Raw genomic sequence first — 25,191 nt, 5'->3', positions numbered from 1 at the left:
TTGCACCAAGTAAAATTTTTAATTTCTGTGCTGTTATTCTAAGTCTGATTTTACTTGTATTTTTTTCTGTGATGATTTAAAAAAAGAAAAATGTAGTGCAGGGAAAATTGACTATACTGTTTAATATTTGATTTCTTAATTTAATTTGGTAAGCACAAGCTGAACTAATGATAGTTGGTTTAGTTCCATTTTTTTATTGTTTTCGCAGAGTTTGGGGAGTTGATTCTAGATGTTTTTTCTTAGCCTTTTCACAGAAGTCTTGACTTTATATAGTGGCTTTCTGCTTCCCTTTTCTCAGCATGTTACTTATTTTTCTAAAACACGAGCAATATATTCAATTTTCTCAAATGCGCTTCAGATTACACAAATAAGTTTGTTTAAAAAGTAGTGTTTCTAGCCACTTTAAAACTGGTGAAAAATGGTTTCTGTCACAAAAGGACCTTATTGGCTCAATGATAAAAAAACAAAACAAAACAACTCAAACAAAAAAAAATCCAACCCAGCCTTTTTTGGATGTCAGGCATAGTTGGTGTAATGTTCTTATTTCAGCTGCTGATGTGGCTCAAAGTGGATAACTGAGTTATATTTATGACGAATGTCTTCACTGTACATCATTTGGAACCAGCTGTTCATTATTCTGTGGCATTCGCTGCCTTATTTTTGAAGATCATACTTCACAAAACCATAGAATCACATTTTATGTAATTGAATATTGGAATAATTATTCCATGTTACCTGAAACAAAAGGCTTTAGAGACTTCTCTCAGATCCCCCACAAGAAGTAAAATTTAAGAAAAGTTTTTTTTTTTGTTTGCTGTAAACTATTCCACTACCCACAACAGAGCAAACCATACATTTTATCTAAATTTATGGGCTATGGAAGACTGTTTTCTGAAGTCACTGCACAGTACTTGAATCAGACACCAGAGGCTATTGCTGAGATGAGACTGAATATTTTGCCCAGTCTGATTAAAGAAATTTAAATGCATTTGAGTGTTACTAGTGTGAGGATAGCAGTATATCAGTATCTTTTTCTTACCTTTCTAGAATTGTGCAGCTCCGCTTCAGTAATAGACAACCTGAGCTAAATTAGCTTTTATGACACATTAGCTAAAGAATGGCAGATATATTTTGAGTTTGCACTGCTAGGGAATGGTGACTTAAACATTCAGTGATAAATTTTGGGCTTACTCTTTTGTTACCAAGAGAGTTTCTGACAGCAGTGGAATTGTGTTTGGGTCTGGGGTGTTTACCTCAATAAGCTTACTTCTGATAGCTGTGTTAATGCTGGGAGTACCACAGCTGTTTTATCAGTGTTAGTGAACAGCAGTTGATCCGTTGTGTGGTGTGTCCATGAGACAAGGCTTGCTGGCAGACACATGGGTTCTTCATGTCTGTCAGTATAATTAAAGCAGTTTATTGTAAATGCTTGTATGGGTGCATACTACTGACTTTCATTCTATTCAAATACTTTAAACGTGGGTTGGTGGGTTTTGGTGGTGTTTTTTTTTGGTTTTTTTTTTTTTTTTTTTTAATTTAAAAGTAGTCCCATGTTTCTGAAAGGCAGAAGTGTTCTTCTGAAGTAAATTGCTGATGAATATTACCTGTTTGCCTCAGTGGCTCCCCAGTCATTTTAATGACAGCTCTTGGTTGATGTCAATCTGGAAGGCTGTATCAAGTAAATCTATAAAGAAATCTCTTCAGTATTTTTATTAATGATGTCAATCATGAAATAAGAGTGTATGCTTATTAAATTTGCAGGTAGTACGAATCTGAATGAAGGTTGCAAGTGCTTTTGGGGACACAAAATTCAGAAATGTTTCTGGCTGCTGGGGATGCTTAGGTAATGGATGCGAATAGCAGGAAAAAAGACCTAGGTCAGATCTGGTAGAAGGAACCTTTCTAGTGATGGGATGTGTTGTTGGTCTAACTTAAGTTAGAAAGCAAGCAAGAAACAAACTGGTGTTTGGCAGCCAAACTGATCGCGAAAGGTTTAAGCGTAGTAAATCCTGCCTGTGGCAGCAGAATGGTCTTGCTGACATCCTGGTCTCACTTTTTGTGACCTGTTTTCAGTTTACCCAAAATATCTTGTGAGAATGAAGAGTACCCTAGAACTATTGAATATTTGCCAGATCATCAAAGCAGAGCTCGTGCTTGTAATGAAAATGTTTTTATATTAAATGCATTCTAGGACAAACGTGTTGGCAACATCAGAAAGCTAGAGTCCCTAAAAGTATTTGTGAAGCTTGGTAAAACATGGAATTGGCAACTTAAAGCTGGGTGGTCTATGCACTCTAAAAGTTTTTTAAAAAGATGTTAGTAGTTGTCCTTTCCTGATCTGCTGTTTGTTTCCCAGTTTAGTTATGGCTAGGTTGTTTGTGCCTATTAGAAGTTAGTAAGGTTTAATAATGAAAACACTCGATTTTCCTGTGTCTAATTGCCAGACCAATAATACGTGCAATCAGATGGAAGAATGTGTTTTCTTGACTTTGGTGGTGTGGAGGTCGGTATCCTCAATAGTTGCTTTTCTTGGTAGTCTTTAACTATTAACCTGTGAAATTGGTCAGATAGTGTTCTAAAGATAATCTGTGCTTTTGCTACTGGTGTTCTTTTACCAAAAACTAGTGGAAGACTTTGGCCTAGAAGAGTTTTTGTGTTACGGGCTCATTGAAATGTACAGATAGCCTGCTGCTGACTTTGCACTCTAAGTATTGTGTAGTCTTGGCCCAGGCCTCTGTCTTTACCACTTCACTATCTCACAGAGCAGCACTATCGAAAACCTTTTTAGAGCTTTTAGTTAAAGAACTGAGAACATGAGGAAGACTGGAATATGCTTCTAGAATAACTTTTGCGGGAAGATGCTTATACCCAATATCAGTGAGCTGTGGATGAACCTCTGTTAAAACCACCTTTCCAGTCCTTGGTACTCTGTGGTCACAGAATCTTGCCAGTGGCCTTGTGCAAAAAGTATGTTAGCGAGCTAAGAACAAACTCCTTTGATGACAGTTGGATAAATAGTAGTGTTAGGAAGCTTGACTAGTTTTCTAAAAACTGTAAGATGAATTTATTAAGAAACCACATTATTAGTGCCTTTGTTGTCCCATGCCCAATAGCCGATATAACAATAACTTGGCAATACTCCTTGGATCCGTTGTTATGTTCTTATTTGGTATAAATCTATTCTCTCCCTTTGTTTTTGAGACTGCAAGTGCTTTGGTCTGAAGATTTTGTTGTTGTTGTTGGGCTGATCTTCCAGTATTGATACCTGTCCTGGTCCTTTCTAAAGATTTCATGATTCTCCTGCTTGGAGATGAGAACTGTATTTGAGCGAAGGAGAAAAAAAAATTTTTTTCTTGCTGCAGTCTGCTCACATTTAGTTTGCTCTTTCTTAATGTAGCATTTCTTGTATCGGTTCATCTGTAAACATATACCCTTTTCTGTTTCTATACCATTGGTGAATATGATTAATCCATAAAAGTGAGCTTGGTTTCTGTTAGAAAGAGAAGACATTTTTGTGATGGTTCTGTGATTCTACAACTTCCTTCATTTGTTTTTTCGTAGTCTGACATAATTGGATTCTTTAGAAATGTCACTGGAATTTTTGTTGAGGTTAATTTGAAGGGAGTGGATGACTTCAACAGAGTAATTTATAACAAGTTATTTGGGTGAGACATACCTTTAAACTTGTCTCTATTTAATGATAGCAGATTTTGTGCATCTTACCTTACAGTTTAATTCTGGTTTCGGAGGTACCTAAAACCCTGAGTACAAGCTCATGGCATAAAAAATAACCAGCAGCTCAACTGCGTTTAACACTTACAAATCTGTTAGACTTCCTTCTAGAAGCTGGAACATTCTAGTCTGTCACTAGAAATCTGCAATAGCCTGGTTCAGGCCAGAATACAACAATAATTGTCAGTTATCTGGTTCAGATTCCACAGCTCTTACTAATACTTAGTCATGTTATGGCAGCTTTAATCTAAAGTGAACTACATCTATGCTCACTGACTAGCAGATCTGCACTCTGTTGTGCAGAGATGTGGAATACTTGTTTATTTGGGTCTCCGTATGAAACACATGTGAGTGTTTATTATGTTTTCACTAGCTGAATTTCTAACAATGTGTATATCGTACTTAAAATATTTTTGAATCATTGACAATTTTGCAGTGTCTAGCTGCAGAGCATGATTCAGATACCCTTATAATTCAGGCAGTGTTTCATCCATTTCTTCCGTTTCTGTACTACAGTTCAGCTTCAGGTAATACATTTCACATGATCTTGCATTCTCTTGCTTATTGAGAGATGTTTTCCTACCTGTGGGGAGAGTGTAAGGTCAAAAAATTATTCTTGGGTTTTAAACTTACGCCATTACTTTCTTTTGCCCATTTTCAAATTAAAAAATGCTACTTGGTTTTGACACTGTTTCTGGACATATAGACCCTGTTTCTGTTGAATCCAGAGATAATATGTGGTTTGTGGTGGCCCCGAGTGTCTAGTTATTTCATAAGGAACCTTAATGTGGCCTCTGAGACTAACTGTTAGTGACTAATTAAAAAAATCAGCTTCTTCAAGGAAGCTAATGAAATAGCTTCTGTAATCCATTCTAAATAGTACCAAAAAGTATTTCAACAAGCTAATTTTGCCACATCTTTCTGGATCAGACCTTACACAAGATGCTTCATCCAATGTATAAGAGGAGACAAGGGAAGGAGTGTTACGGTTGTATTTTCATTTGATACCTGCAATAGATTTGGTTAGTGTGACAGTTTGGTAAAAAAAGCACAAATATGGTGCTATAAAGGACATGAGGATAGTTAGATTTTAAACCAGGTCTGTGTGAGAAAATAATACCAGAAAACAAAAGGGAAATAATGATCAGAACACCACAAGTGTAATCCTCTTGTGACATAAGGATCTGAAAAGTACTCATTTCTTGTTTTTCCAGTTACAGGGACTTGCCATGAGGTGCTGAAGCCTTGTTTCACTGATTCGGAGAGACTGGACCTAAATGGCGCAGCATGACTTTGCTCCAGCCTGGCTTAATTTTCCTACTCCACCATCATCAACAAAGGTATGTTCTTTGTTGTTCTTTTGAACAGGCACTCTCATTATTAGAGAAGTCTAAATATCATAACCTCAATCATAGTAAAAATGCAAATCTCTTTATGAATAGGGTGATAACAGATGGTGCCTAGCAAGTCGTCTTGTCGTGATTTAAATAGTTGTACCGTGGTTGTAAAGCTCAAACCTCCAGTAGAGTTTTTGCTCGAGCAGCTGAGTTTATGGAAGTAAGCATGTGCCAGGCCACATTATCAGAGCTGTTGTTGGATTAAGATTGCCTTCATCAGGAGTTTAAAAGGAGTTATTGTATTTTGCGCTAGAAGTACCAAGACAGAGACACGTGCTTGATTGGTACTCTTGCTTCTGATTTTTCTCTGTCCTCTAAATTTTACAGAAGTGTTCTTCTATCATCCAAGTGATCAAAAAAAATGCTTTTGAAGTAGACCACCTGAAACAGCTCTTCAGTTGCTGGTTGGATGCTTGTTAGTACTGGTGGAGTGTGGCGCTTTCAAATAGCTATGCCTCTTCACCCTGGTTGTTTCATCTAGACTACTGTTACTGGCTTTATACAATAGGACAGTTAGCTTGGAAACAGGGAATAGCAATCTCTGAGTCCTTAGGATTTGTGAATATTCTTAGGAAGTCATAAACCTATCTCATAAACATTTCCTTTTTTCTGGCCTGTCCTTCTGCTGTTTCTTAATTTGTACAAATGCAGAAGCAGAGGCAGCACTGGATGTTCAACCTGCTGTCATCTATTTCCCTGTTTGTAGACCTGTGTTCTTCATTATAATCTTTTGAGTGCAATATGCGTATCTGCAGCTATGATAGTGGCATTGCCTTACTTAAGTATATTTATGTAAGTTTCTTGCCATCTTTCATGTCCATGGGAAATGTTTACCTTTTATAAACTTATGGAAATGGGCTTGTGCTATTGTTAAATGCACAGTTAGCTATCAGTATTAGTTGTGCTCCCATTGCTTTGTCTACACACACAGGCATGTGTGTTTTTTAGTCAGGTCACTGAATGTCTTTATTCATATTGCTCTGTTTATTATCTTTCTTCTGCACTGACCTAGATATTTTTCTTGTTTAGTGCAGTCTATTAGCAACTCTCAGTTGCTGTTCTGGGAGCATCAGGCCTATCTGTTCCAGGACGGTTCCTGTGGTCAGTTGTTTTCATTCTACTTGATTTCGGATATATTCAAGTCTTTTGATCTGCTTTTTCCAATTTAATCCATTTTCAATTGGAAAAGTAATCAGAGCTTAGTTTAATATGGTGTTACAAATTACAAAACAATCTTCACAACATATTTCAATAATCTGGTGGAAGAGCTTTACCTGCATGCTCAGAGTGTCAGTATAGCAGGATAAAAGAAAGTTCCAGAACTACTCCAGTACCACTGGGATATAACTGAGCTATGGGTTGTATTTATCACCTCATTCCTGAATTGTGGGAAACTTCATTGCAAGCATATGTTGTGGATCCTGTTCTCTTCCATGATTCTTTGCCTTAAGGAGTTTAGGTAGACCTTCTTTCATCTCTTCCAAAAACTCAGTTGCTGTATGCTTTCTCCATTTTAGTCTTTGTTCTTCATTGTTTGAAATGCAGCTTATTTCCTTCCATTACCTCCTCCCTCAGTGATCAGCATTCTGTGATACACAAGACAGGTCTCAAATATTGTGTCCCCCTGTCCCCCCCATTTCCTAGAACAGATTGTTATTTCTGCTTCCCATATATCAACAAAGCAGGTAAGAGGGATGGAGATAAAGAGAGAGGATGGGGTGAGGAAGGCAAGGTGTCTCGTATTTCACACAGAATGGGGCTGAGGTGAGGCTATGGTATGAACAGCACTTAGACTTGAGAAGGAGAAACTGAACTCTGCCTGTTCAGTTTTTATTTCCCTGAAGAGGCACTTTCAGGGATTGCATCTTTAGGAGCTTGGTTTCCCCCTTCAATCCTGGGTAGCTGAGTCTTTTCCTTACCTAGGTAAAAGCTAGCATTAGGAAAACCTGATGCCAGGAAGCTGGCATCGTGAATGATCTTTACTAATGTGACTGATAACAGGTTACAGCTGGACTGAAATCCATCTCACCTGTTGCTGATGATGTCTTCTTACGGATAAGATTTTATATCATCTCCCTGTCACTTTGTGTAGCAAAGTTCACCTAAATATCTGGGTATCCATTGCTTGGTAGCTTTTGTTCAGGTCTGAAAATACTATATTCGCGTCAGTGCAGTATTGCAAGAGTTGGGCAGATGGAAATAGGAAGGTGTTGTGAATAGTGAAGCCATCTTGGAATATGCGTTAAGACATACTAGTTGTTTAGCTTAGGTAAATTTTAATTGGAATAAATTACTTAGGGTTATAATATGGTGTGATTTGTGCTGTTTGCCTAACGACTTAGCATGAGTAGCTAGATTTGTTGAAGCCTTAGGCTACAGTGGAGTTAATTTTCTTAGTAATTTTCCTAGCAATTGGTGCACATCCTGTGTTTAGTCTTTTAGTATAAGAAAAACATTGATAACACACTGATGTTGTGGTAGCATTTTTCCAAAGTCTGGGACTTTTCAGTTTCCCGTGTTCTGCCAGTGAGCACAGGTGCACAAGAACTGTCAACCAGAAGACAGGGAGGCTCCAACCATCAGCAGAGACTGCAAATGAACCAGATAAGAGCAGTCAACAGCCTGCCCGCCTGGACACTGAGAAAGAATCCGATAAGGTGTTAGAATACCCCAGACCAAAAATCACCATTGGATTAAAAGACATGCGAAGAGCACGTGAAGAGAGCATATTAAGGAATAAAACTACTTCTTATATTTCCAAAATCTGTGTTACTGTCTTTCCCGGCTGTCTGAACCTAGTCAGATAATTTCTCAGCTTCCAGAAATGGCCAATAGATTCCCTGTTGATTACAAAGTTTACTGTCAAGGCTGCAACAAGAGGCTTTATAGGCTGATAGCTCCATCATGTGGGGGAAAATGCAAACTGCATGATCTTTGCACACAATTTAGAGACTTTTAGATTCATTAGATCATGTGCAACTCAAATTCTCAGTATAAAAAGCTGTCGATTATACTTTGTGAAAATGTGATTGTTCTTCACAGTTCATAGAAAAAAAAAAGAAAGTCAAGCTCCAAAGACGGTTAGAAGGTTATCATCTGTAAATGAACACATGAAGCTATCTTCTAAAATTTTGTATATGATCAGTAGATCTGGAGCTTTGTGAAATTTTTGGCAGCTTATTAGAATTTGTTTATAAGGACTTATTTTTTACTTAAATACTGAGATTCATTATGATAGTTTTTGAACAACATAGATATTCTGATTGTTTCTTGATTGTTTCTTCTGGTTTTCTGTTGTGTTTGTTTGTTTTTTGTTCTCTCTCCAAGTTTATCAAGGAATTAACTCACTTCTCAGGTCTCAAATTGAGAGGGAAATCCGTTTTCATTTGACTTCTGTATGGTTTGGAAATACATGCTTTGTATTTTAAACATATCTGTTGCTTACCTGAATTTGAATTTTAAGCATTGAATTTTGAATTTTTGGCAACAACATCAAAGTTTTGTCAACATTTTTCTCATACTAAAAGGCTATACACAGCACTGTACCAGCTGCTAGGAAAATTACTAAGAAAATTAATTCTGTTGTGGCCTAAGGCTTCAGCAAATCTAACTACTCATGGTAAATAAGTGACACTAGGCAAACAGCGTAAACCAGACCATATTATAACCCTAAGTGATTTATTCTAATTAAATCTTACTTATTTCAGCTAAACAACGAATAACTCTCAACAACTGATTTCCTTTTTTTTTTTTCTTGCTCACTTTGATCAGTGGAGTACTTTAAATATTAATATAGCTTGGTTAGACATTAGTGGATAATAACTGTTGAAATAAACTTGGGGCTTTTATTTTCAGGCGTACACAATTTCTGCTGTACCTTTTTTCCTGAATGTTACTCAGTCGGGAAAGGGAGTGAGCTTCAGGCAGCAAAGTTGGTACTTTGGGTACAGTAAAGTTGATACTCCCTGGGATCATTAGGCTTAGTTTGCTGACACAGCACATTTCCACACAGCTATGCATTTTTGCGTTTGTAGCTCTTCTGGCCCTGGGGTGTGTTGGGTCGCTCGTGCATGTGCAATACGATGGACATGTATGCACACAGTAAGTCTGCGTGGGGTTAAAGGGGCTTTGCTTCATCTCCATTGATGGCTGGCTGCCTGGCAGAGAGCTGCTTGGTCACACAGCCCTCTGCTGTCGCTCACTGGGAGATGTGTGGTGTGAACAACCGTGAGGCTAAGCGCCACTTTTGCAGAATTAAAATTGAAAATCTACTCTTGCATTTTTTAAGACGTAACAGCAAAAGAAGCGTTGCTGTGTTAAAATAGTAAAACCAGATAGAAGTAATAGGGAAGGCAGCTGCTGTAAGATATGATCTTTTTTGGTTTAATCCCCTTAGATATGAGTTCCAGTCAGGATGTATTTTGATTTCTGAATGCTTTTCTCAATATAGGTTTTTAAAGTCCTTCCTACTGATATATTAAGGATTTATTTCTTTAAAATTTCTCCTATGCCTACTTAGAAGCTGATAATTTGAAATACACTTTGCATCTGTACACTTTTGAGTCTAGGTTTTATTTGTACTTCATAATTGGTTGCATTTGCCTTACTAAGTTATAATGACGGGACTAATAAATTGGGCCTTTTTTTGGGTACAGCTGCCTCTGGTGGAAGCGACTCCTTGCTTTCCATGGGATGCACACGTGTCGCCTCTGACCACCTCGATTAAGATCCCAGACTACTACTTCTCTGCCTTTGAAACGATCTCCTGTCCTTTCTTGCTTTTTTATTATTTTATTTTTCTTCTGGTGCCATGCATGTCACTTGTGCTCTGTTCTGCTTCCAAAACAAATTAGACACTTGGGGTTTTTTACCTTGTGTCACAGGCATGGTCCTCAGTACTGTTTCAGCGTCCTGGAGCAGAAGATACAGCTTCCACTTTGCTAGCATGGGAGGTGGTGACACAGGTCTGAACATATGCATACCTGAGGACTGCTGCATTGTCTGTCATTCAAAGTCCTTTTAACAATGAATTGTATATACCATGAGTAATATGCATTTTACAGTTCTGATAATTCAGTTTTGTTATTAATCAGATGTCTCAGGTCTACCACTTGTGCTCCTTTACAGTCATCACTGAGGTTTGAGAAACATTCTGAAAATTTGTCGTGGACAGAGAATCGCTATGAAGCACATCGCAGAAGACACAACTCTTCAGATTGGTTTGATTCTAATACGGGGTGGCCTAATGGAGGTATAATTTAGTTTTCATGGAACATTTTGAATGCATTTACATCATTGCTTTGTAGCATTCTAGCTAGAAAAAAAATCTGATGACAATAGCTCTCCTATGCTAAATTCTTACTCTGTAGTAAAATAAAGGTAATGGAAAGACAGGTCTTCTGTGATGACTGAGGGTTGGTTAAAGCAGTGTGAGTCCAGGTGTATTTCTCTCTTATGAAGAATAAGAGTGTCAAATTAACAGCAATGACAATGCTGACAATTGCAGCATTGACAGCAATGACTGCTGTCAACAGCAATGAAAAGCCAGAAAAGGAGGTTAACTTGTCTTAATGTTGGACTCCTATCATCTTTCTCTGACACTGTATTGTAAGATTCTTTCCTGTTGCTTATGTGAATGAAAACTTAAGTTTACTGTGCTATCACATCCCAGAGTATAGAGCTGCTGACTTAACTTCTCTAACAATTTTTAAAATATTCTTGTAAAATTGTTTGTAACTACATGTATTTAAAAATCTAAGGGCATTTTGGGAGAAGAGAGAAGAATAGTTGGCGTTCACAAGGCAGAAATGGTACAGAAAATATAAACCATCGTGGGGGATACCATGGCGGAAGTTCCCGTGCACGTACCAGCACTTTCCACTGTGGAAAAGGCCAAGGACTGCATGAAAAAAATGTACCTGATAATGGAACTGGGAAAAGGGAAGACAAAGAAGTACCCAAACAGTTTGAGGCTGAGGATTTTGTAAGTTAATTGTAATTATAATAAACAAGGTTTCATTGTTTCTGTAAGTGCCATTTTGTCCATTACAAGCTACTTCATGAGATTTCACCAGTTTCAGATCATCATATAAAGGATCACCCTTCCCATAGGGTGTTAGTCATTTCTCCACTAACTCGTTTTTCCTTTTATATCAAGTTTTTGTCAGTTTTTGTCATTCTGTGTTTATTATTGTCACTTAAGTGTTTAAGCAAAACTACAATTGGGTTCCAGCTTACTATGGTAGGTATATCTATTAAATTCTACAGAGTTACCTTAATGGAAACCTGAAGTACTAACAAAGTGATCTTTCTGCCAGTCACCCTTTGAGGTCCCATGTTTCAACTAAAATTTTAGGATGTAAAATCCTAAATGTAAATTTAGGATGTAAAATCCTAAAAGGGTGGGCTTCCTCTTTGAAGAACCATACATCACTGCTTTTTAATTTCTCTGGACAGTTCATGTAATGAACTGCCTGAGATGTTTTGTTGGAAAAGAGAGACAAGTGAGCATTGACCTATTTGGGTTGCAGGGGGAAGTCTCTAGTCTGTCTCCATTTAAAAGTCTTTGGCAGCAGAGGTTATACTGCTGATACTATTCTGATTCTTTATTTCATTGGTCCCAGAATTCAAGACTTAGTTTTTTAATAATGATAAAACTTTATTTCAGCCATCTTTGAACCCCCGATATGAGAGGGAACCAAGCCAGAATAAATCTTCAGCTGCAGGTGTGTGGGGTGAGTATTTTTGATGTTTTTAAATGTAAAAATATAAGACATCTGAAGTTGTTTTATTTGAAACATAGGATTTTTTTTTTTTTAGAATTATAAAGGTATAGATTTTAATTTCAAAGGTATGGATTGAAATTGAGGAAACTTCAATATTATTACAATGTAAGTATCTTTTTGTTAGAGAGGTAATGCTTCTATTTGAATATCCATCTGTTGATCTGTAGATGCAGCCACAACTAAGATTCTTTCTCAGAAAAAATATACATACTTTTTGTAAAGATGTCAAGGATCTATCTTTGCCTTTGTTTTCAAGAGGAAATGCAATGAAGGTGGGTCACCTAAACTAGCCATGTGATTGCTAGCTGAAGACTTTGTAAAAGAATGCTTCTGACTGATCAGAGCTGTTGGAAGAGTTTGGAGAGAAAAGTAGGAGGACTGTGAAGACTAGGTTAGCTTGCAGAGGTTTAAGGTCTCTTCCTGGAAGTAAACATCTTAAGCTGTTGGTTGTGTTTACGAATTACTTGTAACGGATCCAATCCTAAGAGTTGGCCTTCAACTGGACTTTAGTCTGGGATTGTTTTCTGATCTCTACCTGATTAAATTTGGCTGCCACATTACAATTCTGTGGCCTTTATGTAGTGAATTGTTCACTCTGAAGAAGGTGGCAGCTTTAGATTGCATAGGTTTAAAAGTAATAAACTTACTCAAAATAAGAATATTTTTCTTTATTAAGAAATAACTTTAAATATAAAAGCTACTACTTAAGCTGTTGCTAATGCTGAGATCTGAAGCTTGTTGCTCATTTTAAATGGTACTTTAATTTGTTGATTCTTTTTCTCATACTTCCCTGGTATGTTCTGCACTCTTAGGTAGATGTAGGCCAGTCCCTCAATACAAATATCTGATTACTAAGAACTTTCTTGTTTGGTGTGCTTAGCAGCTTTCGTGTGACAGTCAGGAAATACAGTTATCTTTCAATAAAAGATCAACAATAACTAAATTCTTTCGTAACCAAGTTGGGAAAAACTACATAGCAATTTGAGTGTTTTACAACCTTTGCAGCACTCTGGCTGTAGCTGCTGCATGGTGTGGCTTAGTTTGATCTGAAGGAGGGGTAGCTTTCCAGGCTTTCTGGATATCACTTTTCACAAGCAAGGAAGGGAACAGCTTTATTAGCTACATAAAATCATAGAATGGTTTGGCTTGAAAGGGACCTTTAAAGATCATCTAGTCCAACCTGTAAGCTACAGTGCAGTGGCTTGTTACGGCTTGGTGTCTCAGCTCTGCTATCGCAAACCTTGTTTTGTAATTGAAAAACTGAAATTAAAGCTATTATTATTCCCTTTTAAAGTAAACAATATTCAGGAGAGGAGGAATATTACCATCTTCTTCTAATGCCTGTTAAAAATGTATGCTTCTGGTGGATTCCATTTTACCTTGTGTATATGTGATGGGAGCATGCGAGTATTATAAAAGGTCTTTTCATAAAGTTTAATGAAAGCTAAGTATACAGTTACCATGAGTGTTTTATAACATGTACCCACTAAACAAAGCTGAAGTCACTTACGCTTTTCAGATAGGTTCTTTTAAATGTGGGATATGACGACTCTGCCCATGAAATAGAAATGCTTGCAGGGAGATGGGATAGTCTTGGAAAAGGCTGTTAATGCAGCATTGGAACGCATGTGCAAAAAATAATTAAAGTATTTTTTTCACTTTTTGAAAATTTTAGAACTTTTTTTAATAGTTGTTCTTTAAAACTGTTGTCAGTTACTTAGTATAGCAGCTGACTGTATGTCTCTAAATTAGAGCTCTCTTGAACATGGAAATGTAAGCTTCAGATGTTCTGTTACGCCCACCCGAGGCATGGAGATAGAGAGACTGGACATTGCCGTCATCAAGAGTAGTGCACATCTCTTGGCTCATGTTTATAGAGCCTCAGTGTGGAGCATTTGGCTCTAAACAGAGCTGTTAATAAATATATAAGTAATTATTCTTTTAGTAACCTTAAAGGGAAATATGAAAACCATAATCCCTTTTGAACATGAGGTAACTATCAACAACTAATAGTATTTGGATTTTCAATTTGCAAACAAGAACCATGTATCTGGCTTCTTTGAAATTGCCAGGAGAATTATTTTACAAAGGGTGGTTGTAGATGATGGAACAGAACCTGTGTTCATCCAGATTTGTACATGTGTATTTTGTGGAACTAATACTGGATGAATTTCCTGATTTATGCCTGTTTGATTTGGACCGTATGGCTATCCAATATCTTATGAACTAGAAAATTAAGATTGTATACACATGCATGTGCGCATATATATATACACACGCACACACGCATTTTCTTTTTTTTTTTTCCCCAGGGTACCCTTTGAATCCTAAATCTAGATCTCAGAGAATGCTGGTCATTAAAAAGGGCAGTACAAAAGAACTGCAGATATCTGGATTCCCAGTAGGAGGAGGTCTTTATTCACAGCCAGTAAGGGATGGAAGTGGCACAAATGTTTATAAAGGACTAGTCCCTAAACCTGTTACTCCACCCGCAAAGGTGAGTCTTGGATACCAGTGGCATGAACAACATGCTGGGAAAAATCGTGCTCATTTCACCCCTGAGAGTACTGTTCCTAGAGTATTAAGCTTTCAACTCTAGGTATGTGCAGCACACCTCAAAAGTGAATGGAAACAACTTTTTCTCATTTCTCTTTTTAAATGATACTGTAATTGGATCTTTGTTTCTCATTTACCTTTTTTGAGAAGTGCAAGAGCTGTCCGAGAGAGCAAAAAGAATGTTTTTAACGTCTAGAACAGCTGTGCCTTTTGTATATATGATTTTAACAGAAAAAGATACCTAGTGCACAGCTATAGTCATCGTAAAAATACTTTCAGAATTTATTCCAATTATTGATAGAGCTGTTGCAACCTATTAGTGTCATTCTGGCCCCTTTCCAAATGCGACTTTCCGTGTTCATCTCTTGATTTTTGTTTCAGGAATTTTTTCTGTGCTCTTGAGAGCATGTGATGGAGTAGTTCTTAACTCTCTAACATGCTACATTAAAAACAATGCTTTCAGCTATTGAAGACTTGCATTTTTATTCTTAATACCTCAGATATGAGGGTCTTAACTGTTTTGAAATTTTATTCTTTATATAAAAAGTGTAAACAGTATTTGTGAGTGCATGAATTGCTCGTAAACTGTCTCTTTTCTACAAGTACACAGGTGTTTGCACTAAATTATCGTTGTAGTTATGATCTGCTTTTGCTTAATCAAAATAGGTTTCCTGAAAGTAGTCCTATTGTAGTTAATGACTCTTTAAATTTCTGTTTAAATTTTTTTTTAGCCTGCACAGTGGAAAAGCCAAGCAAAAGAAAATAAAGTTGGGAATCCATTTCCTCATGAATCTCCGTATGGTGTTAGCAATTTCAGTCCTTTCAAATCAACTGCCAAGGCATTTGCTGTATCACAAAATTCAGTGAAAGAGGTAAAGATATGTCTGTAGATTTCTATCAAATCTATAAAAAGTTTAATTTGGGTAGATAAGGGAATCAGTAAATTTTATGCAGTATCGTATTAATTTTTTTGGAAGTCAGTGTGTGAGAAATAAGGAAGGCACATCACTGGCCATTAAGGACTGCACAACTTGCTTTGTAGATTTCATTTGGAGTGAAAATGGTGCATTAGGAAGTATAATGTAATAGGTTTAAACTTCAAAACTGCTAATGGTGTGGTACGCTTCAGAAGGTCCACTGTTCATGAGCATTGCTCCATAAACTGGCACCTCTGGGTTTACATATAAGAACTATATATACCAAAATACAGCTCCCTCTGCTGAAACTACAGGTGCCAGGGAGTCCTTTTGTCTTTCACTGAAAGTTTTCTAAATGAATGAAGTTGTAACGTTTTTCTTTTTCTCTACACCAGTGTAATCGGTCAAATTCTTCATCCCCTGTTGACAAAGCTGGTCAGCCTCGTTTAACAAAATTGACAAGAATGCGTACTGATAAGAAGAGTGAATTTTTGAAAGCATTGAAACAAGATAGAGTGGAAGAGGAACATGAAGATAAGAATCATGCTGGGCAGGAGAAGGTAGTTTTGTTCATATCTACTGTTGAACCAGCAGTAGTAGTTTTCGGGTGGACCATAAACTACTTATTTTGTTGTAAACAGCTGTTAAGTCATGGTCTTGGATCTCTAAATGAAGGAAAGGAATTATGTTTTGATGAATTTAAAAAAGTTGTTCCAAGTACTACTTTTCCTCCAGTGCTTCTTAGTAGTAGTTTCTTTTTTTTCTTTCTACAGTATCTGTTCATACGTGTTAATAACTGAGGTACATCTGTGTCTTTAGCAACAATAAAAAAAATAAATTAAACTTAGTACACTAAACCAATCACAGAATCATAGAATTGTTTAGGTTGGATAAGATCATTGAGTCCAACTGTTAACCTAACATTGCCAAGTCCACCACTAAACTGTGTCCCTAAGCCCTACATCTACACATCCTTTAAATACCTCCAGGGATGGTGACTCAACCACCTCCCTGGGCAGCCTCTTCCAATGCTTGACAACCCTTTTTGTGAAGAAATTTTTCTTAATATCCAATCTAAGCCTCTCCTGGCACAACTTGAGGGCATTTCCTCTTGTCCTGTCAATTTTTACTTGGGGGAAGAGGTCGATCCCCACTTCCTTTCAGGTAGTTGTAGAGATCGATGATGTCTCCTCTCAGCCTCTGTTTTTCCAGGCTAAAAACCTCCAGTTTCCTCAGCTGCTCCTCATAAGACTTGTTCTCCAGAACCCTCACCAGCTTTGTTGCCGTTCTCTGGACATGATCCAGCACCGCAATGTCTTTCTTGTATTGAGGTGCCCAAAACTGAACACAATATTTGAAGTGGAGCCTCACCAGTGCCGAGTAAAGGGGAATGGTCACTTCCCTCCTGCTGACCCACACTATTCCTGATACAAGCCAGGATACTGTTGGCTTTCTTGGCCACCTAGGCACACTGCTGCCTCACATTCAGCCGCCTGTCAACCAACTGCCCCAGTTCCTTCTCCACTGGGCAGCTTTCCAGCCATTCTTCCCCAAGCCTGTAGCACTACATGGGGTTGTTGTGACCGAAGTGCAGGACCTGGCACTTTGCCTTGTTGAACCTCATACCACTGGGCTCGGCCCATCGATCCAGCCTGTCCAGATCCCTCTGTAGAGCCTTTCTACCCTCAAGCAGATCCGCACTCCTGCCCAGCTTGGTGTCATCTGCAAACTTCCTGGGGGTGCACTTGATCCCCTCGTCCAGGTCATTGATAAAGGTATTAAACAGAACTGGCCCCAGTACCCGAGCCCTGGGGAACACCACTTGTGACCGGCTTCCAGCTGGATTTAGCTCCATTCACCACCACTCTTTGTTACCCAGTGAAGAGCACACCTATCCAAGCCACGAGCAGCGAGTTTCTCCAAGAGAATGCTGTGGGAAACCATGTCAAAGGCTTTACTGAAGTCTGGGTGAACAGCATCCACAGCTTTTCCCTCATCCACTAAGCAGGCCACCTTGTCATAGGAGGAGATCAGGTTTGTCAAGCAGGACCTGCCTTTCCTAAACCTATGCTGACTGGGCCTGATCACCTGGTTGTCCTGTACGTGCCATGTGATGGCACTCAATATGCTCTGTGCCATAACCTTCCCCAGCACTAAGGTCACACTGACAGGTTTGTAGTTCTCCAGATCTTCCTTGTGGCCCTTTTTGTAAATGTCGCATTTGCTAACCTCCAGTCAACTGGGACCTCCCTGATTGCTGATAAATGCCGGAGAGTGGCTTTTTGAACACATCTGCCAGCACCCTCAGTATCCCTGGATGGGTCCCATGCAGCCCCATAGACTTGTGTAGGACGGTGTTTCGTACCTTGGCTGTTGGTTATCTTACAAAGCAATTGCAAAACTTGGCTCTGCTTCTCAAACCATTTCCTTTCTAATTAGAGTGTTTAGATAGCCAGGAGTTCCCTATTATTGGTCTAGCCATAGGAGGAATAGTTCAATTTATGCATATATAAAGAACTTGGTTTTACTTCGTATTTGAGAACTTGGAGGCCTATACTGTCTGTTTATAATATGTGTCAGGATTTTTCTCAATCTGGATTGGTTTAAGCAGTGCTTGCATGCCACCAGAGAATATTTCTGTCAATGCTACCAGCCACCAACTAGCCATAAGCATAGTTATCATAAATAATCCGAGTCAAGATAAGTGTTGTATTATTCAGGATGAGGTGATTACAAGCCTGTAATCACCTGTAATCACTGTAAATGAGTTGTTTAAAGTGTTTTCATAAAACAAAAAAAAAAATCATAAATTACAAATCAGCCAGAAAAATGTGTGGTTTTGAGGATGTTTTATTCAGATTCAGAGATGTGAACAAAGAGACAGTGCCAGTGCGTGTTGTTCATAAAAGTAAAATTAATTTTTTTTTTTTTTTTTTCTGTCCCTGGTCTTATTTCAGGCAAAATAAAATCTGCTTTAATGGGACTTAGCTGTGTGTGTGAGTTAAAGATCTGCATCTTTCCATTAGGCATTATTGGCTGAGCACTTTGAGATGGGTTTGGGGGTAATGTTGTTCATGTGTGTTTAAGAAATACATGAAGATTTTGATTTAAGATTAGAAAGATATGGGGAAATACTGTCTTGAGATTCAGAATTCTGAAGATAATACCTGAACTGCATGGGGGTTTCTGACCTGAAATTGTCTTGGGTTCATAATATCTTTATGATACATATGTCAAATGCATTTGGTTGTCCCGTTGCATATAGCTGATTTTCAGAAGTAAGTATATGTAAAAGGGAAAAAAAAAAGGCTTTTGGTAGTGGAAGTTGTAATGTCCTTGGACAGGTGTATGTAACACACAGCCTGGAGTAGTTGTTGATGAGTGTATGCTTCCTTTTCCCTGCTCTTGCTGTTTCACTAATAGGTGTGAAAAGATGTTAAACAAATCATGTAACTAATTGTTGTCCTATTTCCAACATTCATTTTAATGATCATCAGGAGATAACTGCACAGCAGTCTTCCAGAACACAATCCTGTTGATGGAATTTTAAGGCCTGCAGTGACAGATTTCACCTCTGAAATAACAAGGCAAATCATAATCAGCAGCTGACTCGTGATTGGAAGAAGCTATTTTGCTGTGTATATATTAAAATTATTTAATATTTTAATGAATTTTGTTTGATAATCTGAGATGCCTCCTTCAGGAGTGTGATTTAACAGCTGAATGTATGTTTACTGGGATACTTGTTCTTAAGAAATTCTTGCTGAGCATTCTAAAATTTCTGAAAGCAGACAACACTGAATTGGAGGGAAATGGCAGTGATGATCTCGATCCTGGACTCTTTAAGTATGGTTTCTTACAAGTGCAGAACTGGCTGATTGAGTGGTTGCTTCCTGCTATATATAATGCTGTTACATACCCAGTTCAGGGATTTTGTTGTCAAAGTGGTGTTAACTAGATAATGATCTTACTCTCTCCTCTGTGTTTTTACAGTTGGTAAGACTTCTGAGGCTATTTGGCTCATTACTAAATAATAATTACAGGTTGCTAAATGAGTAGAATAAAAAGAATCATTTCTGGTTTATAGGATTAAAGAAATTTTAATATTTGAGTGAACCTGAACAGTTTGCTTTCTAAGTAAACTTTCTTCCTAATTCTTATTTCATGGCCAGTAAGTTACAATTCTGTTAACAACAGCAGGGAAGCTGTAGTGAATGCATGTGAGTAGGGGACGTTGTTTAAAGAGCAGTATCGGTCTTTCTGAACTTAACGTCAGATGAATTTGTGGGTTGAGGTGTGGTGGCTGTGACCTGCCGCTTACACTGAGTAAACTTGAGAACTCATGCTTTCAAACTCCTGACACACATGCGTCTGATATTTGATTAGGAACATTCTTTGTAAGTTCAACAGATAACCTCTTATTTCTGTAAGTATGAAAGGCAGCTTAAATAAGTTTAAATTTAAAGATATGTTTGAAACTTTGTAGAAAAAAGTTTGAAGCAGAGCGTGGGAGTTGCTTTCTACATTACTTGATCAGTGGCATAACTTAAGATTTCTGTAGTATCCAGGTATTGTAGTATCTAGAAGTATGAACAGAATTACCAACGAGGTAGTATAGTGTCTCCATGTAAACTTAATTTAAACTAAACTGAATCACAGAATTGCAGCACTTGTGGGCATTTACTTGTAAGTGGAATTTACTTGTAAATTTTGTAATGTATAAATTTTTTAACAGGATGAGGACTCCTTTAACTTGCATAACAGCAACAGTCCTCGTCATAAGAGAGACATAAACCGAAACTTTGAAAATGAAATTCCGCAGGAGAATGGCAATGCTTCAGTTACATCTCAGCAGGTCATTCGATCTTCAGCTTTCCCTCAGGCAGATGTTCTTTCCAGCTCACTTGAGGCGGAGCATAGGTATGTACTTTATGTAATATAAAGAGTGTTCCTTTGTGGTAAGTGAGCATGTCATAAATTCTTACTAGTTCAGAAGTCAGAACCTGAAAACTGAAAACACGTAAAAAATTTAATGAGTACTGTCAAAATTTAACTTTTAGACGTGTACAAATATAACATGGAGTATACTTTGTTTCTACTAGACTTGTGTACTGACTTACACTTGCTTTACTAAAGATTTGATATATTTCCTTATAAAGAAATAAAGCAAACTGCCTAGTGACTTCATCCCTCTGATTTTGATCAGCGTGTCTAGGAGGAACAATGCATGTAATTGCTAATTGTATTAATAATACTTCAAGTGCTGCATCTTATGTAAATCTCCAGTGAGTTTTTCCTCATTGTTAAAGTAATTAATTATTTCTGTAGCTGACTAGTTGACACTGTCAGTGATATCACAGGACAATGCACCGGAAAGGGAGAAAGTAACTTCAAAAAAATGGTTGAAACAGTTCTGCTATCTCCTAAAAGTAACTGCAATAGCAACAGGTAGAGATGAGAATGATGCTGATGGGAAATCACAACTCAGTCCAGAGATGAGCTTGTTATGAGCTCTGTTAGACTCTTAACTGTTTCTGGTAATCACAGAATTACAGTAATAGATTAGATAGATTTTTTTTTAATTTTTTTTTTAGTGATAGATTATAAGTATACATTGGACTAGAAAACTTTCTTCTGCAGGTACTATAAAAAGGAAAGTTTCATGTCCTCTTATCCTTCATGAGTATAAAAAGTGAAATGCACCCTGCTCTGTTCCTTTTTTTTTTCTCCAACATTGGCTATGGAGACAAATCTTTGGCCACTAGAGGCTGCTGGTGATGATTTTTTTGACTAGAAGATGGGAGTTAAATTGAACTATCATTTTTCAATTCAAATGACTCTGACCTTCATAGCGTTTTTAGTTTGTGATATCCCAGAGAGGCTGTGTCTCTGTACTGTCTCAGCCATTTGGCTGTGACCTCTCCATGCATGTAGACTGATGTTACGGTAAGTCTTTTTGTGGTAAGTCAGACTTGAAATGACCAGCTTAACTCACAGGATATTTGTGCATACCTAGTAACAGTATTGGCACATCTTGTACAAAATATATCTTGGGCTTCCCTTCTGCTGGAGAAGTTTCCAGCATGCAGCCATCCAGTTAGTGTCAAGTTTGCTAATATGAAGTTTAATTTTTTTACGTAGTTCACACTTTTTAAATCATTCTAGAAGCCTAGTGTCGCTTTAAAGGGACAGCACTCCTGCTAACTTTAGACAATGTTGCTGAAAAGTTAATTAGCCATTGCCCTAAATTTTATTTACATTAACAGGAGCTCTCTAGCTATTCAGTTCATTGTACGTAATAATAAAAATAATCTTATTATTACATAATAATAATCTTAGGTTGCTTGCAGTAAACTTTCTAACTCAGATTACTGTTGCCAAAAATATCTATCATTGAACTGCATTTGGTATTGCAAGTCTTATTCGGCATGTCTATACAAGTACACCTATTCTAATACAAGAGAGCTTTGGATGACTTGCGTATTATTTCTGCTGCTTCCTGAGGATTGAATTGTTCCTGGCTATCACGTGGTCCAATTTGGTCCAAATACTACAGAGGATGCAATTTCCATTTCTATTATTGTCCTGTTAACTTCCTTGTTTAAACGCAGTAGTACTGTTCTCCCCTTCTCCTTCTACAATTCCAGGCTTCTATTATGGTTGTAACAACAGTTGTTGGTGTCATTGGTCACCTGCAAGTTTGCCCAATGCACAGCCATTATGCACATATGTGTAAATATATGCGTAGGCAGAGCTTGAATGTCTGAGTTTGTGTAGCAAATTTTTTAATGTTGTCCTTTTTAATTTAAAGGTTGTTAAAGGAGATGGGCTGGCAGGAAGACTGTGAAAATGATGAAACATGCGCTCCACTAACAGAGGATGAGATGAGGGAGTTCCTAGTCATTAGGGAACAGGTAACACAAAGTTAACGTTCTGTTGTGGACTTGTAGTTGGCTACCATAAATGCCTACCTTTGAGGAGGATCTGCAGTAATTTTGATGGTTGGGGGATGTGGCTGTTGCAGTACATTTGCAGTATTGTGCTTTTGGAAGAACAGTTGCTTTAAAAAGATAGGGGGACCAGTACGTATTGTATGTAAGTCCTGCTCTCAGAGTATCATGGGAAGGGTAAAGGGAGTACTTCTGAGTAGTTTCAGTGTTGCTGGTAGTAGAATTGCACAGGCTTTCCAGTTACTCAGCATAGCCTGGGGAAGGGGAATTTTCTTTCAAGGTTTTTTATGCAGTTTCCTTGGTTCTCCAAAATCTGAATTTTTCCTGTTGGAAACTGAGACACGTTTAATTCGCTAGTAACAAAGTTTGAAAAGGCAATCTAGACTTTTTTTTTTTTTTTTAATTAGGAGTATTGTATGTACCTGATGAGGTCAGTGAGGAGGAGCTGGAAGGGAGAATCTTGTACAGTGTTAAATCTGAACATTTGGTGTTTTCATAAGTCTCACTACACATGTATTAATTAGAGCATTTGGAATATTAAGCTCTTAAATGCTTGGCTTATTGCCCAGCTTCTGCACTGTGTGTGGAAATGCAGTAATTCCTTTCTTGTAGAATCAGTTGTTTCCTTTCTCTCCAGTGTCTTTGACTTTCCAGCTGCATCAGGTAGGCAGATTGGCATACCCATTCCTCCCTGCTGCTTCTCCTCTTCTGGGCCCCTTCCTTATTGCAAACCCTGCCCTTCTTAGCACAGATGTTTGCAGCACTGTGGAAAAAGGGAATGCGTCGCAGGAGAGACCATGTGGGAGGAGGGATCACTGGGGCAAGACGTCTGAGGAAGTGGGCAAGAAGAGGGTAAGCTCTCGTTGACTGCAGGAGCTTAGCACAATTGAGGGCTCTTGAGTATAGGTGGCTGGCCCAAAAGTGAAGGCTCTCAGGGGAGTTTTCCTTTGTGCATGTATATGAGAAGGTAGTTCTGTGGATCTAATGCAGCGCAGAGGTAAAGATGGAGAGGATGTTGAAATGCAACACATTGGTGTGTTTAGCTCTTTCTTTCTCTACATACATCTTGTTTTTTCATTTCAGTTACAAAAAAATGGCCTTCGGAAAAATGGCATTTTGAAAAATGGCCTCATCTGTGATTTTAAATTTAGCCCCTGGAAAAACAGCACTTTCAAACCTACTCCGGAGAATGAGGATTCTGAGACGAGCAGCAGTGATACATCAGATGATGATGATGTGTGAAGAATTCTGTAACATCTGTAGGAGCCTGTTCTGATCTTATGAAAATTTGGGGATCTGTTGTCCAAAAAGTATTTCTAATTTATGTAGTGACATACTTGCTAGAGTAAGAATGATGTGACTTTTCTCTGAAGAAAGCAATGAATGTTGTGTTGGGTTTGTTGAACATGACTATAATTTCTTTGTAAACGAATGTTTTAGAATGAGGACTTGTGTTGACCCAGCATTCACTTTCTTCATCACTGAAGCGTTTCTGTCTAGCAATGTGACAATGTAACAAATCAGACTTTCTCATTTAATAATAAAAATGAAGAATTGTGTAACGTGTTGCAAAGCTTCTGTCTTAAAATGTCCAAGTCTATAAAGAAAACAAGGGCAGCTTGACACAGTGTTTTGCTTGCCAAGTCATTTCTTTCTTACAATGGAAATCCTTGAGTCCACTTCGTATGCAAAAAGGGCAATGTATCATGTTGGCTAAAATGAGCAAAGTGCACTAAAACTCATCTCCTTAATTGAGCTGTTGTGCTGTTCTACTTCTTCCACACATAACTGCTCGTTAGCCATTTTTAGTGTAGTCATCGTTATTAATGGCAAAAGACCCTGATATTACAGTTCCAAATTCCTAGGACTAACCTCTAAATTGAAAGCTTTCTGGGATACTGCAAGACCCAGTATTCTCACAGGGAATGCATAAGCACTTTGATTTTATTATTCACATGCAGAAAAACAATTACACTGACTGGATTTGTCCACTACATGGAAAATAAACTGATTTACAGAGTATTGTCTCAGTGCATAGCATCAAGGGGTATTGTTTTAAAATCTGGTAAGTTTTGTCTGCATTTGTATTAAACGTACTCTGGCAGCAGTGATTGCATTCAGAATAAGGTAAAAATTACTTTCATCACCAGATCGTGCTTTTATAGCAGCAGAAGTATATCTATGCAATAAGCACTTGTTTCACTTACTTTGTGTCAAACTTTTTCTTTGTGATGACATATTTAAAAAACAATATTGTATTAATTACAGTTTTATTTGGTTCATTTTGGTTCTTTAAGTATTTTCCACAGGGTTGTACAAACTATGGACCATCAATTCATAAAGCACAACTGCTCTTGGTGATGTCACATACATTTATAACATAGCTTATATAGAGAGATATTCCCCCTTCAAGAATTTTTTGAATTGTACTATTTCTTACAGTAAGTAATTTGCAATTTAGAACTCTATAGCAAAAATATTTATAAAGTTGAGATTTCATCCATATTTAACTTATTTAGGAAAAGACATTTTTAATAAGGTGGCATCTATCAATTTTGAGCCAAAGGTGGCATGTTTCTTTCTTTATTAGTTTAGAGATTTCTATTCAAGAGATCAGTTTTTGTATTGGAACAGGCATCCAGATATTGATGTAGTTAATCTGGCACAATGTATTGAAATACGCCATTTTCTTGTCTAAATTGAAGAGGATAAAAATCTTTCTTTTTTTAAAGAGAGAGCTGTCATATCAGCAATGAAGTCTTTCTTACCTGTATGCCTTACACACCTTTCTCCTTCCCCTCTCCTGCAGGTTTTTTTACTATCTTTGACACTTTGGTGTAGTCTATTACCTTTC

The 25,191-nt window shown here is 37.6% G+C and overlaps 1 protein-coding gene across 4 annotated transcripts in view; it reads left to right on the top strand.

Annotated features, from left to right (window-relative positions):
* The window catches only part of GPBP1 (GC-rich promoter binding protein 1), a 37,682-nt gene extending 13,783 nt beyond the window's left edge, over nucleotides 1–23,899 (top strand). Inside the window, exons 3-13 of one of the 4 annotated variants that reach the window (XR_014270195.1) lie at nucleotides 4,947–5,072; nucleotides 10,257–10,380; nucleotides 10,889–11,112; nucleotides 11,797–11,863; nucleotides 14,227–14,411; nucleotides 15,202–15,342; nucleotides 15,783–15,947; nucleotides 20,123–20,307; nucleotides 22,199–22,301; nucleotides 22,975–23,189; nucleotides 23,421–23,542. Coding sequence is in view for 3 of the 4 variants with exons in the window: in XM_082497573.1 (XP_082353699.1) it covers nucleotides 5,010–5,072; nucleotides 10,257–10,380; nucleotides 10,889–11,112; nucleotides 11,797–11,863; nucleotides 14,227–14,411; nucleotides 15,202–15,342; nucleotides 15,783–15,947; nucleotides 20,123–20,307; nucleotides 22,199–22,301; nucleotides 23,421–23,579 (1,416 nt within the window). In the remaining variant the exon portion in view is untranslated. Of the gene's footprint in view, nucleotides 1–4,946; nucleotides 5,073–10,256; nucleotides 10,381–10,888; nucleotides 11,113–11,796; nucleotides 11,864–14,226; nucleotides 14,412–15,201; nucleotides 15,343–15,782; nucleotides 15,948–20,122; nucleotides 20,308–22,198; nucleotides 22,302–22,974 lie in introns of all 4 variants that reach the window. The other 3 variants (XM_082497573.1, XM_082497572.1, XM_082497574.1) reach the window with 3 other exon arrangements.
* Nucleotides 23,900–25,191: the final 1,292 nt, after the last annotated feature.

Source organism: Vanellus vanellus (assembly GCF_965231255.1).
Source record: "Vanellus vanellus genome assembly, chromosome: Z".
Lineage (NCBI taxonomy): Eukaryota > Metazoa > Chordata > Aves > Charadriiformes > Charadriidae > Vanellus > Vanellus vanellus.
This window is presented reverse-complemented; position numbering and strand designations above follow the sequence as displayed.